The 13,492-nt window shown below is 37.6% G+C and overlaps 1 protein-coding gene across 3 annotated transcripts in view; it reads left to right on the top strand.

Annotated features, from left to right (window-relative positions):
- Window positions 1-13,071, top strand: part of CREB5 (cAMP responsive element binding protein 5) — a 415,731-nt gene extending 402,660 nt beyond the window's left edge. For 2 of the 3 annotated variants that reach the window (XM_005549906.4, XM_005549909.4), the window contains 2 exons: window positions 5,219-5,327; window positions 6,267-13,071. In XM_005549906.4, coding sequence (XP_005549963.1) covers window positions 5,219-5,327; window positions 6,267-6,430 — 273 coding nt within the window. In that variant the 3' untranslated portion in view covers window positions 6,431-13,071. Of the gene's footprint in view, window positions 1-5,218; window positions 5,328-5,910; window positions 5,940-6,266 lie in introns of all 3 variants that reach the window. The other variant, XM_065542173.2, reaches the window with a different exon arrangement.
- The last annotated feature ends 421 nt before the right edge of the window (window positions 13,072-13,492 follow it).

The raw sequence follows: 13,492 nt of genomic DNA, 5'->3' as shown, positions 1-13,492 counted from the left end.
ATCCAAGGTCTGGATGGCCAGCTGCCACTTTTGAGTTGTTTTCCAGCATAGAACCCTCTAGTTAGGCTGCAGCATTTCAGATTGGAAAAACCAGACCTAAGAAAACAAAATCAAACTCCCAGACTTCATTTCCTAGTCTCACAACACATCTCTGCCCAAGAGGTCCAAAAAGGTATAGGAATTGGGGAAAATATTAGAAACCACCTAATCTGACATTTTATGGAGAAAGAAACTGAGGTTAGGGAAATGAGGGGTCTTCCCTAATGTCACACAATGAGTAGGTGGCAGAATGAGGACTCAGGGAAGTCTCTTGTTGACCTAACCCACTTCTTTGTGGTCTTTTATTTTAGAAACTCCGTAAGCCAAAGAAATCCATGTTCTTTTTTCTGATACTAAGTGACTAAGATCAGCTCTAAATTCATCAACTGCTGTGGTACTCAGTAGAACGTCTGGGTTCAGTAGAGGATATGGAAATCATCTGGTCACCCATGGAAATAATTGCTTTTCTTTTTTAGTGCAAAGACACATGGTCTAAGTTGCTGCTGAAATTTTGGACACATGAGCCCAGGTCTGGGACTTGGCAAGCGAATAGGCCAGATGGGAACTGTTGCTTGACAAATTGAAAGTTCTTTGTTTCAGAGTGAACCAAACCTGGTCTCAGCTAATCTACCAAAACAAAAAAGCTGGGGGAGGGTATATTGTGGGGCCCATTTTGATAATTATTTTTTTGGCACAAACTACTGCTTACACCAAAAAGCACTGTGGATTTATCGTATAAATAATGACATCCCCAAAGCTGAACACTGCAAATGTAGCTATTAGGGACTTGTTGGAGTGCTTGCTTAAAGTATGTTATTGTAGTATTGAATATCTCTATGGAGTGCTGCTTCACCCCAAGGCAAACTATGGTTTTAAAAATAGATCAGTCCAACTGGATCTTACAATTGCTAAACAGCTAACTGCTTTAGAGGAGCAAACTCAAATTCATTTAGAAAAATGAAAAGATGAAGAGTTGATTTCTACCAGACAATCGATACGTATTATTAATACCTTGTATTTACAAAGTACTTTTATATTAAGACCTAAAACTCTGATTATAACCTACATAGGGGAATAAAAAATGGTGATTTTCCTCAATTTATAAAACAAGGTAATTCAGAGTAAGAAAATGCCTCCAGAAGGCCTGGTTTTTATTTCCCTACTAGACTTCCAGGCCACATTTGATTTCTTTTATGCATTTTGAAACATTTGCTATCTGGTTGTTCTCTTCCAAAATGAATTCAAGGTGATTCCACTTATGTTCCCCTGAAAAGGGTTTTTACTTAAAATATAGTCTAGTATTTGTGCATTTCCTATACTAATCATTCTTTCACTATGGAATCTTTAAGATGATTATGCATGTGCTCACCACACAATTCATTCTTCTTTCTCCAAGATAGTGATTTTTGACCTTTCTTAAGCCAAAGACCCTTTATGAAATATAATGAAGGCTCCATAGATGCTGTCTCAGCAATATGGACACATAAATGGACATACAAAATTTTGTTATAAAATGAAACTATAAATGTTGCTTTGGAATCTGCCTTACTAAGATTTGGAAGCATAAGAGGTGATAGAACTGGCTCCCTTATGAAAGATAAGACCAAAATTATAAGCATATTTGAGCATATTGAAAGTAGTTAAGTAATGAATAAAAGTCAAGATTGAATCTTTCATTAGATAATTGGGTAATTTGCTTTCTCAATAGAAGGTGACACAGAAATGCTTGTAGAATTAAAAAAAAATTCTTTCTGGAAGGAACTTAGAGAAGTAGTTCTCTACTTCTATACATGAAGTATAAAACCATCGTGTTTTATACTTGGTTGGCATGGCAGCTTGAGAACTCAAACCCTATTATTCTCAACTCTCAGGCGAGAGTTCCTTTTCCTATTGGATGCTGCCCCATGAATTTCTATGGCTTCTGTGGTTATTAGGCCTTTATTTAGTCCTTGCGGCATCGTAGTTACGTGTATATGGTATAAACAAGAAGCTGATTGCCCTTCTCTACTGACATTAATTGGTGTTCATTTTCCCACCATAACATGGCTAAATAACATAATTATTAACATGTTACATTAACAAATATGTCCTGCCAGGCACGGTGGCTCATGCCTGTAACCCTAGCAGTTTGGGAGGCTGAGGCTGGAGAATCACTTGAGGCCAGGAGTTCAAGAGCAGCGTGGGCAAAATAACTAGACCCCATTTTTGCAAAACATTTTTTTAAATTAGGTGGGCATTGTGGCACATGTCTGTAGTCCCAGCTACTCAGAACACTGAGGTGGGAGGATTGCTTGAGCCCAGTAGGTAGAGGCTGCAGTGAACCATGATGGTGCCACTGTAGTCCAGCCTGGACGACAGATCAAGACCCTGTCTCTGTAAAAAGAAAAAAGAAAAAAAGAATATGTTCGTATTCACATATATCTTTAAATGATGGTCAGCTGTCTCAATATTCTCAGGGTTCTGCATTTTTACAGACCCTCACAACACTCAGGCCTTTGGTCTCTGTACTTACAACATATTGCTTTATTAATAAAGTGTTTTGCTGTTCATAGACTAAATGCCACCAAAGTCATATACTTTGTATGGGGTTTTGGTGATAGGCCAGGGCACCACATGTGCTGACTGGTGCTCTTTTTATAGTAAAACAGCCTTATGAAAGCAAAAATTTATTGTGAAACTGTTTGGGGCATGCCAAATATCATAGGCAGTTAGCTCTTTGCTAACTGTAGAAACCCAGAGAATAGAATTCGGAGTGTTTTCTTAAGGAAGGGGCAATGAACACTTTGTGCCTGGGAGATTGAATGCTGCCAAGAAAGGGTTTCACTGCCCGGGACATAGTGGGGGAAGAAATGGAGACTAAGTTCAACCTCTCCAAGATGGCCACAGGCGGGGGTGTTTTTTCTTCCAAAAGTATAAGAAAGCAAGAGAACCCAGTTTTGTTTTTAATACTTTTTGTTGTTGTTGTTTTCTAGGTAGAAAAGTGTGGATTTGCTAGAAACTGGAATTTGATTCCATTTTCTAAGATCCATTGTCTACATTATCTGCAGCTGAGAGCTTCTACTCAGGGGGCAAGGTGTCTGGCAGTTTTGATTTCAGAAAAGTGTTATTTCTGTAGTTTAATGCAAATAATATGACATTCCTTCTGAAGTAAATATACATAAATACACACACAGACACACACACACACACACACACACATAAACACATCTCTGTTTCCTTGTTTTGTTTTTGTTTGTTTTTGACAAGAGATTGCCTTCATATGATGGTCTAGAAGTGACTTTCTTTTATATGTGCTATTTTGAGCAGAGGGAGAACTCAGAAAAAGAAGGAAGGCCATCTGAATTTAGATAGGTGTAAAATCAAAGAGGAAGAAGGTAGTGTTTAAGGCTAAAATAAATTGTCCTGTAAGTTATCCCACTGACCCTGGAATTGACAGAGTCACTTTTGGTTTCCACAGAGCCCCTTATCAATCACATTCATTTGGAGTTGGGAGGTACAATTTGCCTTCTTGTATGTTCTGAGATGTAAGACCAATTTTCTTGTTTGATTAAGTGATTTATTCATCGTTAAGGCTAACTTCCCAAATAGTCATTTTTATTTTGTAAAAATAAAGTTTGGAAGAGAAAGGGAATGAGATGAGATTTGTAGATGAGATTTTTATTATTGTTATTGTTTTATTATTTTTTTATTATTTTGTTATTAATATTACTCAATATGTGGTTGCTTATAATGTATTTCACAAAGAAATTTAGAAATGGGAGATACTCCTTTAAAAAGATTTCAATTTTTTTTAGAGTAACTTCTGGAATCCCAAACATGCATTCCTAGGTGATAAATACATGGCTGAAAAGCCAAGTTCATATTGAAAGTGTAGGTACAACTTAATGACAGCAATGTTAATCGTGCTTTTCTGTGTGCATGCATTTTTTAAGTTTCCTACATGTGAAGTACAATGCCTGGCAGTCACAAATAAACCTTGACCAAAGAGAGGATATTACTGATCACAATTTTTAAATGGCTTATTCTAGACAGCACTACATTTACAGTTCACTTTTATCAAGTGGAAGCATCTCGGAGCCGCCATCTATTTTGTGTCTATATTTGTAGACAATGGATGCCAAGTTCATTATTCTACAAAGCTATGAGCATGCCTTTGTGAATTACTATTAATAGATAAAGTAGAGATCCGAGGCACTTACATGAGTAAATAAGAAGAAAACCCCACACCATCCACAATATCCTGATATTGAGGAGGGAAAGAGTATTTTATAGACCGAAATTGACCAAATAATCAATGCACTCAATCAAATTAATTCAATCATGGCCCAAAACTTCATTGCTTCTTGCCACCCTGAGCTGACATCATCCACCTGCAGCTGACCAACGTGTGCACTATGTGCTTCGATGCCTCCTGCTTAGTGGGCATCAGGCAAGTGGACGTGCTTTGCTCAACAGTAGCCCATGAACAGCAATTGAGTAGGAGATGGTGGGGGTAGCAGGGATTCATGGCTGAAGGTCAATTTATTTTCAGATATTCCTTTTAGATTGAGCAACACATACTTCTTTTGGAAAATCTGATGGTAGATGAGTCAGCTTACTCTGATTGCATTTCAGGTGGAAGCCACAAATCCTACCACATAATTCTGCCCAATGCATGCCTCATATTCACATTCTCAGTTGGATGTCAACCTGAGCTTGTGAAGGTTAAGATAGTTAAATGTATTAAGTGCTTAGTATGTGCTGGGTATTGTTCTGTTTCCCATCTATTACCGTATTTAATCCTCACAGTAACACAAATAATGTTGTACTCTTCTTATCACCATCTTATAACGAGGTTGCTGGAGCTCAGTTGGGTTGTGTTATCTACCTAAGGTCATGCAGTCAGTGTGGAGTAAGGATTCTCACCTGGCTTCAGTTCTCATCACCTAAGGGTGTGGTCTAGCCTTTTAATAAGGTTCAGCTCTTGAGTTAAAACCTAATCTCTTCAGAAAGGCCCTGGTAAATATGAGGGCCAAATTAAAGGTAAGCTACAAACTTTCAGGCGAACCACAGTAAATAATGTTCTTGATGTCATTTAGACATAACAGAAGAGTTTGCCAGTTTTGTTGTTGAAAGTGCACAGGGCATTGGGTTTGTATCCTCTGGTCTTCTCAACATGGTTTTAATACATCTCTTTTAGAATGAAGTGTCTATGTTGAAAAATGAGGTGGCCCAGCTGAAACAGTTGTTGTTAACACATAAAGACTGCCCAATAACAGCCATGCAGAAAGAATCACAAGGATATCTAAGTAAGTCACCGACTTTTTCACTTTTCTTTAGTGTCCAATTTTTTTTTTGCCACTAAGTTTGCACTGAATTTGATTGAAAGAGCAAAAGTAAAGTGTAGATTATACTTCCAGGCAGATATACAAGAATTCTTGAGTGGCTTCCAGACTATTCTTCCAAGGGGATCCCATTTTCCTGACCCCTGTGCAACACCATGCCCACCACCTCCTGATAATTTCTGGCTACTCCTTCCCTGGCATTTTGAAGTATTAAAAAAAATACCAAATTCCAATTTTGCAGCCAGTAAGAAAAGAGCCAGCTGAAGCCCAAGTACCAGTGGCCCAGCAGTCTACTTCAGAAATCTGTGGGCTGGGACCCAGGCCTTGGGTGAATTACATCCAGTGCCTCCAGAAACACTGCATGTTACTCCCTAGGCTGAAAAGCTAGTGACTGACCTCAGTTTATCAATATGTAACATGATCCCTTCCTTCAGACCCCGGTTTCTGCATCTGGAATGCCAGTTGGTTAAATGATAGTTGAATAGGGATGGTGGGAGGAGCAGGGATTCATGGCTGAAGGTCAATTTATTTTCAAATAATTTTTTAGATTGAGCAACACAGATTCTCCCACCACATGTGAGTATTTTTCCACATTTGATATATGGATGGCTATTTAAAAGACAAGATGGGGAAGTTCACATGTCCATGACTTAAACACATCAAATCATTTTACTGATACAGAAAGCATGGCTTTGCTTGTAGATATAAACTGGAAAGGCATAGCATTGTGACAACAGTTGAAAATAAAGTTTTGAAATTAACTTTCAGAAGAAAATGTGCGAAACTTCTATTTCAAGTAAATATCCGGTACTATTTCTCTGAGAAGTCCACAAGTCCATACAAAAAAGACCTATATTGGTGTGTGTGTATGTGTGTGTGTTGTCTTTTTTTTTCTCTCTCTAGGTCCGGAGAGTAGCCCTCCTGCTAGTCCTGTCCCAGCTTGCTCCCAGCAACAAGTCATCCAGCATAATACCATCACTACTTCTTCATCAGTCAGCGAGGTGGTAGGAAGCTCCACCCTCAGCCAGCTCACCACTCACAGAACAGACCTGAATCCAATTCTTTAAAATGCACCATCAGACCTGGCCTCCAAGAAGAGCTGTAGCGTACCATGCGTCCTTTCTTTTAAGGGCATTTTTAGAATTAACTCAGACCTGGAAGACTCCTCAGTTCTTCAAAGACTGGCTTTCATTTTTATAGTTATTATGGAAATGTTGTCTTTTATACTTAGTTATATAAGAAAAAAGGGAGTTATGCAATTAATATCTATCAGCTTGGGAAACGCTTTGGTGCTTTTCTCCAATTTTCTGGTACCAGTTACTTGTTTATAAACTGAACCTTTTCTGTATATAGCCATGGTTTCATTCTTATCAATCCAGCCCTTTGCCTGAAACACTGAATCTTGTTAAACCACAGCTTTTAGCCAAAATGAGGCATACCTAGATGTCAAGTAAGACAGATCCAAGGTAACTGGGTAGAAAATCTTTTGACATCTTAACTCATGTTGAGTTTGTGCTGTGGTGTCACCAGAATCCCAGATAAACACACAGCCTTTCCCATAACTTTTTGTTTCTTACTATAAAATATTATAAGATTCATTGATGTCCAAATAACACCACCGAGCGTCTCTTCACTTCTCCTTCTCCTCTTGGTCCACTTGCTAATGCCCAGTTTTCTTCTCCATTTCCACTTTTTCTTGGGCTCCCTGTTTACTCTTCATTTTGACTTCCTTCTGTTTTATTTTTTTTCCCTTTAGCATTGCATGTGAAGAAGAAAATAATGTTTAAAGGAAAAAAAAAAAAAGCAAACCTCCAAAACGTGGACCTAACCATTGCTTCACTTACACGTCACCCACAGCTGGAGTTCATTCAACTCTTGCTTTTCACAAAATAGTAACCAGGAGATGTTTAATGTGCCTGATTTAATGTTTTTAATAATCAGAGCAAATGAAAGGTGGTTTAGCTATAAGTGAAGCACGGTTGAATACCAGCTGGGGAGACACTAGGGAAGGGAGCTTTGTAAGCCTTGATTGTGAAAGTCCAAATTTTGATGTGGGGCTATAACATGACACCCTTGGATTGCAACTGGTTTTATATGACCTGTCTATAACATTGAAAATCCATGTACTATATAATAATTCAGAAGGGCTCTATTCACTACACGGATTACATTGTTCAATCATCAGCTGCTAATAGCCTAAGATTTATTATTTTTTTTTCTTAAGCCTATGGAACCGGCTTTGCTGTTCTGGGGGGTGAAAATAGACTAACTACTGGAGAAACAAAGAGAGAAAGAAAACCCAGTGTTTCCATAGGGGCACTTTTAGCCTTCCCACGACAGTTCAGCACTCTTTGACTGCTGAAGGAACCCCATGGATGAGGCGCAGGCTACTTCACTCTTTTTTTTCTTTTTTTTGAGACAGAGTCTCACCTATTGCCCAGGCTGAAGTGCAGTGGTGCACTTCACAGATCACTGCAGATCACAGATCACAGAACACTGCAGCATCAACCCCCGAGTTCAAGTGATCCTTCCACCTCCGCCTCCCGGGTAGCTGGGACCACAGGTTCACACAACCATGCCTGGCTACTTTATTTTTACTTTTATTTTAAAATAAAAGATAAGGTCTCTCTTACGTTGCCCAGGCTAGTCTCAAAAGATCCTACTTCTTCGTCCCAAAGTGTTGGGATTGTAGGCGTGAGCCACTGCACCCAGCCTACTTCCCTCTTCTGAATTATTCTGATTTATTTTCAACAACTTTTGTGAACTTGCGCATGATACAAAGCAGATAGTCCCTGAACCACAGTCGTGCCTCCTTGAAACAAGCCATTCTACTGTGCTAATGTTTTAATATCGCATCTCACAAATAACAGGGGTGAATGTTTCTCTCCAGCAATCTAGGCAGGTGCTGGTGTTTCATCTCCATTTGAATGCTTGACATCTTAACGTGTGTGTGTGTGTGTGTGTATGTGTGTGTGTGTTCATGGGTTTTAAAAGAACAGTATTTTACAAAAGGTGTAGCTTTTATAAGAGTTCAGAAAAGGGAAGGATGTGTTTTTTTCTCTCACTATAGTATAAGAATCTATTTTGGAGAAAAAAAGAAAATATGAGGGTCTCGAAGCATGATTTTTATATAACTAGTTTCAGTTTTATCTAATAACTTACTTTTTAAATCAATATTTATCAACAATCTTTCCATGTATGCAGTGCTTTCAAAAGATGGTTTTGAGTGTCCAGTGAAACTTATGACTTGGGTATATGGTTGAAGAATCAAAACAAAAGCAAAAAAAAAAAAAAAAAAAAACCAAAAAAAGAAAAGAGAAAAAAAGAAAAAATGCAAATGAAATAATTTTCTATTATATTTTAGACAAACATATCATTTTCAAGTATTTTAAATACTGAATTCATAGTTGTTGTTTTTTAAATTCCAACAGTAACAGCTGAATGGTTTAATCTGACTGGCTTCCTAAGAAATGTTTAAGACTCAGCTTTAAAAAGAAGTTAACATTCATATCTCTGTTTTGAAATCAAAAATAATATTTCAAAATTCTTTCCTAGGACTGACTATCTGTCTCCCCTCTCCCACAAAAGGAAAAAGAGTGCATTAAAATGTTTAGTTGGGTTTTTTAATTTTTAATTTTTATTTTATGTTTTGCTTTGTTTTAAGTAAAATTTTTTCTTTACTGCATGCATAGCACTTAATAAAATGGATTTTTAAAAAATCCACTAGTGATATCAGAATGTCCAGGGAGTGACTGTCGTTACAATGATGGTTTAGTTTACTTCTGTTCCACCTTTTGATTGAAATATTTAGTTGTTAGGCTGAAAGCCTCTGCGGTTAAGAACTTGCCTGAGTTGTCTTCGTTCAGCAACTTGACAGTTTGACTGATGTGCATTATATACAGCTCAATTATGTCTGTTTTTTATGCTAAGTAGGAAAACCAACCACACACATTAGCAAACCGGCCTCAACATATAATTAGAATAAACTGTCTTCTTGTTCTACTCAGGGCCTTTAGGTGTGTTCATTCATGGTATGGAAATACAGTAAATGAAAGATTCCAACTAGTTGTCAGTGCTTCTTGAAAATTCCAAACAGAAAGATACATTGGTCAGATCCAACACATGGCTTATCAATATTAAGTCTTTTACCTAAAGGCCCATCAGTCACCAGACAACAGAATAATCAATCTGCCTGAAAAATCCCTCCTCCTTGTCTTACACTTTTTGCCTATTTGGGAGAATATCTTTGTACTCCATTCTCCTCCCTCAACCAGTTATTGGGTCACCCATCCATGTGTTCATTAATCAATTATCATGGCCTTCAGAGCACCTGTCCTAAGGAGGGAAAATCCTGCCACACTGCCTCTCCCCATTCATGTGTGGTTTTCTTGATCAGCGAGATATGTCTCTGAAGTCACTGCCAGCCTCCCTGGGAATGTCTATAGTACCTCCCCTGCCTTATGTGATGGGAGTTAACAACTCAGATAAGTACACCTGAGAGCATTTCTACCAGGTAAACTCTCACCTAAATGGAGGTGTCCACATCTTAATTGTTTCTCCTTGACATATTTCTCAATCCACGATGCCAGGAGAAGTAGAGCGAAAATCCCAGCCATGGATGAATGTACTGATTTGAAAGCCAAGTGTTAAGTTGGATGTTTTCCCGTCACACTACTACTCAGCCCTCTCCTGCTCCCACATCAGTGGATGCAAGTCACAATCTTAACACAGCCTGTGGGAGACAAGCAGTTTGTGTGCTCTCACAGTATATATTATAGTAATTAGGGTGACTTAGAGCAAATACTCTTCAGATCCTATGTAGTCAGTGAAACAGGGAGAGTGTATTCTGATAGAGGGATGTCGATGGTGAATGTTCTGGTGGTTGTTGCCTGTTAAGTAAACTTTAGTGTGTAAGTCGAGTTTGTCATTAAAATCATAAACCAGCTACGGTAACAGACAAGCCTTTGGCTGGGGAGTTTTAAGCCTCAGTAACTGCTATAAAACTAGCCATCCAGTTAGGATAGAATGTGTTTCTTTCTGGTTAAAAAAAGAAAAAACCATCTAAGAAAATATATATGTATGTATGTGTGTATACAGTGGAATTCAAGGACCAAAGCAAAATTTGAACAGGAATCTATTAATTTAGAATTTTATAAGATATTTATTAATAAATGTTATTTTTAAACATTCCATTTGAACAGTATTCTGTAGGATCTACTTGTTTTTAAAGTGTTAGTCCATAATAAACTACTATAGTTGTGTGTATTTTCATTTTTCAGGGTTTCAAATGGCTATTCTCCATCATTTGGTGGAAATGTTTGCTTAGATCTCTGTGCATAGACATTTCAAGGATTTTTATTGCTCTGTGAGTTATTTTTTAATCAACACTCTGAACAGTTTTATTAAAACATTTATTTCTTTTTTCATTTTTAAAGTAAGCTCTTTCATTTAGGAAGCAGAGTTCAGCTAAAGGGAATCAGTAACTATAACTGGAACAGCTTTCTTTTAGAAGTGTAAAAACAACTTCATCTCTGCCTCTCTCCACCCCACCCCAATTTCCTAGAAAGCCTTGCACTATTCAGCTCCCTTAGTGCTTTTTGTCCCTTCCCGAACAATATGCAGTAGCTTTAAGCCATTCAAGCTCCATTATGCAGTATATCTGAGAAGGGAAAGGAAACAACCCATTTAAATTTGAATAAAACCGTGCCTATGCGAACAGCAATTTAGAATCTCTTTTCTGCTTTTAAAATAATTTATATTTTAAAATTGCACTTTAGCTTTTTGATCCCTTTGTATTTCTCTTACTCTCTTTCTAACCTCTTCTCTGTCCTCAAACTTGCCTTTGCTCTCCTTTACAATGCCCCCTACCCCTCCTCCAAGGCTCTGAGCGGCATCATTTAAAATACTTTACAGATATTTGCACCAGGTACATTTATGTGCATCCATTGGTAGCACAGCTGAGACCTGTGTCTCACATCAGCCTAGGTGAAGCATACTACAAGAATGCCAAGGAGAAGAGCCAGTACACTATATGGTTTATACTCTTTATCCCTTTATTCATAGCATGTTTTTAAAAAAATGTTATATTATGCAACAGATGTGAGGCAGCAGCTAAGCTATACTTAAGAATTTTCTCTCATCTTCCAAACCAAAGTGTCCTGAATAAGCCAGGAGACTTATTCTTTTGTGCACCCTGGTGCACATCTGACTGTTGTCCTAGCCATAGACTCTCTGAGGCCACTGAAAGAACAGTGGCCCTATCGATTTCATTCCTAGGTCTCAAAAATACAATGTTGCCTTGTAACATAATTAGGGACAGCACCTCTAATTCACAATTATAATCTAAGGTAGGATAAGACGACACAGCAGCAATAAACTTACAAGTAAAATTCAATACCAAAACAAACACAAAGAAATTTAAAAAACAAAAAACCTAGCTTGTCATGTTGTGAAAATGAAAAAGTGTATGTCCATTCAAAATATTTTACTATTTCTTGTGGAGTTTTTCAGTGCTGTAATGCTTGTAGCCAAATTGCTTAAAGAGTGTTTATATATTTTTTTCCTTATAAATTGTCTATTTTAAAAAAAAAAAAAACTATTTAACCACAGCTGAAGTGGGGGGTAAGGCCAAATTGCCAACATTTGTTAAAAGATTAATAATCTTAAGTGGCACTCTGATACCTTTCCAACTTGTCATCAGAAAGGAATCAATAATTACCAACTGTTGTATTTAGACCAACTTACAATATCTAGCTCATTAGAAGCCAGGATCTAGAAAGCTCCTTCTAAGCCATTTAAGATATTCTTACATTGAGCTTCATATTATAGAACTTTATAGGATTGGATTTTTTACAATAGAATAATTTAGCCTCAGGACTGAGAATGTGGAAGCTGAATAAATTAGCTTTAAATACATCATTAAAATCTTATGCACAATAAGCTCATTAGATTCTAGTTTTCTCCTTTAGAATACCAATGCCACAGACACTGCAGGAGATAATGAAAGGTATCAGTTGTGCTGAATGGAGTGGGTTTAAGAGAAAGGACCCTTCCCAACCAGCAGCCAGTAAAAAATACAACCTACTCACTTTTTTCCCTTCTAAGTTCTGCTAAATCACATCTGCCTCATAGAGAAAGGAATGTTGCCTTTGAGAACTGTCTTGGAGAAAAGATAAGCTTGAAATGTTCTCTCTAAAGAGGACATAGGGTTTGGGATCCTCTGAAAAGGCCCAGAAAAATAGCTCAGTTCTAACACAATGTTCTAGGACAATTGGAATATAAATATTGTCCAAAAATATAATTTAAAAAGTTTAGCACTGTGTAAAGTAAGTGTTAACAGAGGAAGTCCCAAAAAGGTGCTGTCACTTTAAGTTCTGGACTTGGGGTTGTTTGTATTTGTAAACAGCAAAGCATTTGTGTTTGTTTGTCTATTTGTAAAGCAACCACCTTCCTTATTGGAAGGAGAAAAAAAGGGGTACATACATGTAAATACTTGCTGCAGCATTTAATATGTTTAATTTTGTGTTAAGCTTTTTGTTGCATCGTGAACACATTTATTGTTACCAATGGACAATGAGTTCATTAAGACTGTTCAACTAGGTCAGATTTTTACATCTCTTTCTAGCAAGAAGAGACAAGATTTTGTGCATTTGTACAAATGTTAATATCACTGCAATTCCAATATAATAAAGCACTCAAATGCAAATAATATATGTCACCTTTGTATGATGAAATTTGGGATTGGGGGTAATGACATGTATTCCTCACATACTCTTGTCAGAGGCATGTGAATCAGAGCAACTCCATCTTGAATAGGAGCTGGGTAAAATAAGGCTGAGACCTACTGGGCTGCATTCCCAGATGATTAAGGCATTCTAACTCAGTGGATGACATAGGAAGTTGGCACAAGATACAGGTCATAAAGACCTTTCTGATAAAATGGTTTGCAGTAATGAAGCCAGCTAAATCCCACCAAAACCAAGATGGCGACAAGAGTGACCTCAGGTCATCCTCACTGCGACACTCCCATCAGCACCATGACAGTTTACAAATGCCATGGCAATGTCAGGAAGTTACCCTATTATGGTCTAAAAAGGGGAGGCATGAATAATCCACCCCTTGTTTAGCAT

Source organism: Macaca fascicularis, chromosome 3 (assembly GCF_037993035.2).
Source record: "Macaca fascicularis isolate 582-1 chromosome 3, T2T-MFA8v1.1".
Classification (NCBI taxonomy): Eukaryota; Metazoa; Chordata; class Mammalia; order Primates; family Cercopithecidae; genus Macaca; species Macaca fascicularis.
The sequence above is the reverse complement of the archived record's forward strand: the minus strand, read 5'-3'. Positions and strand labels throughout refer to the sequence as shown.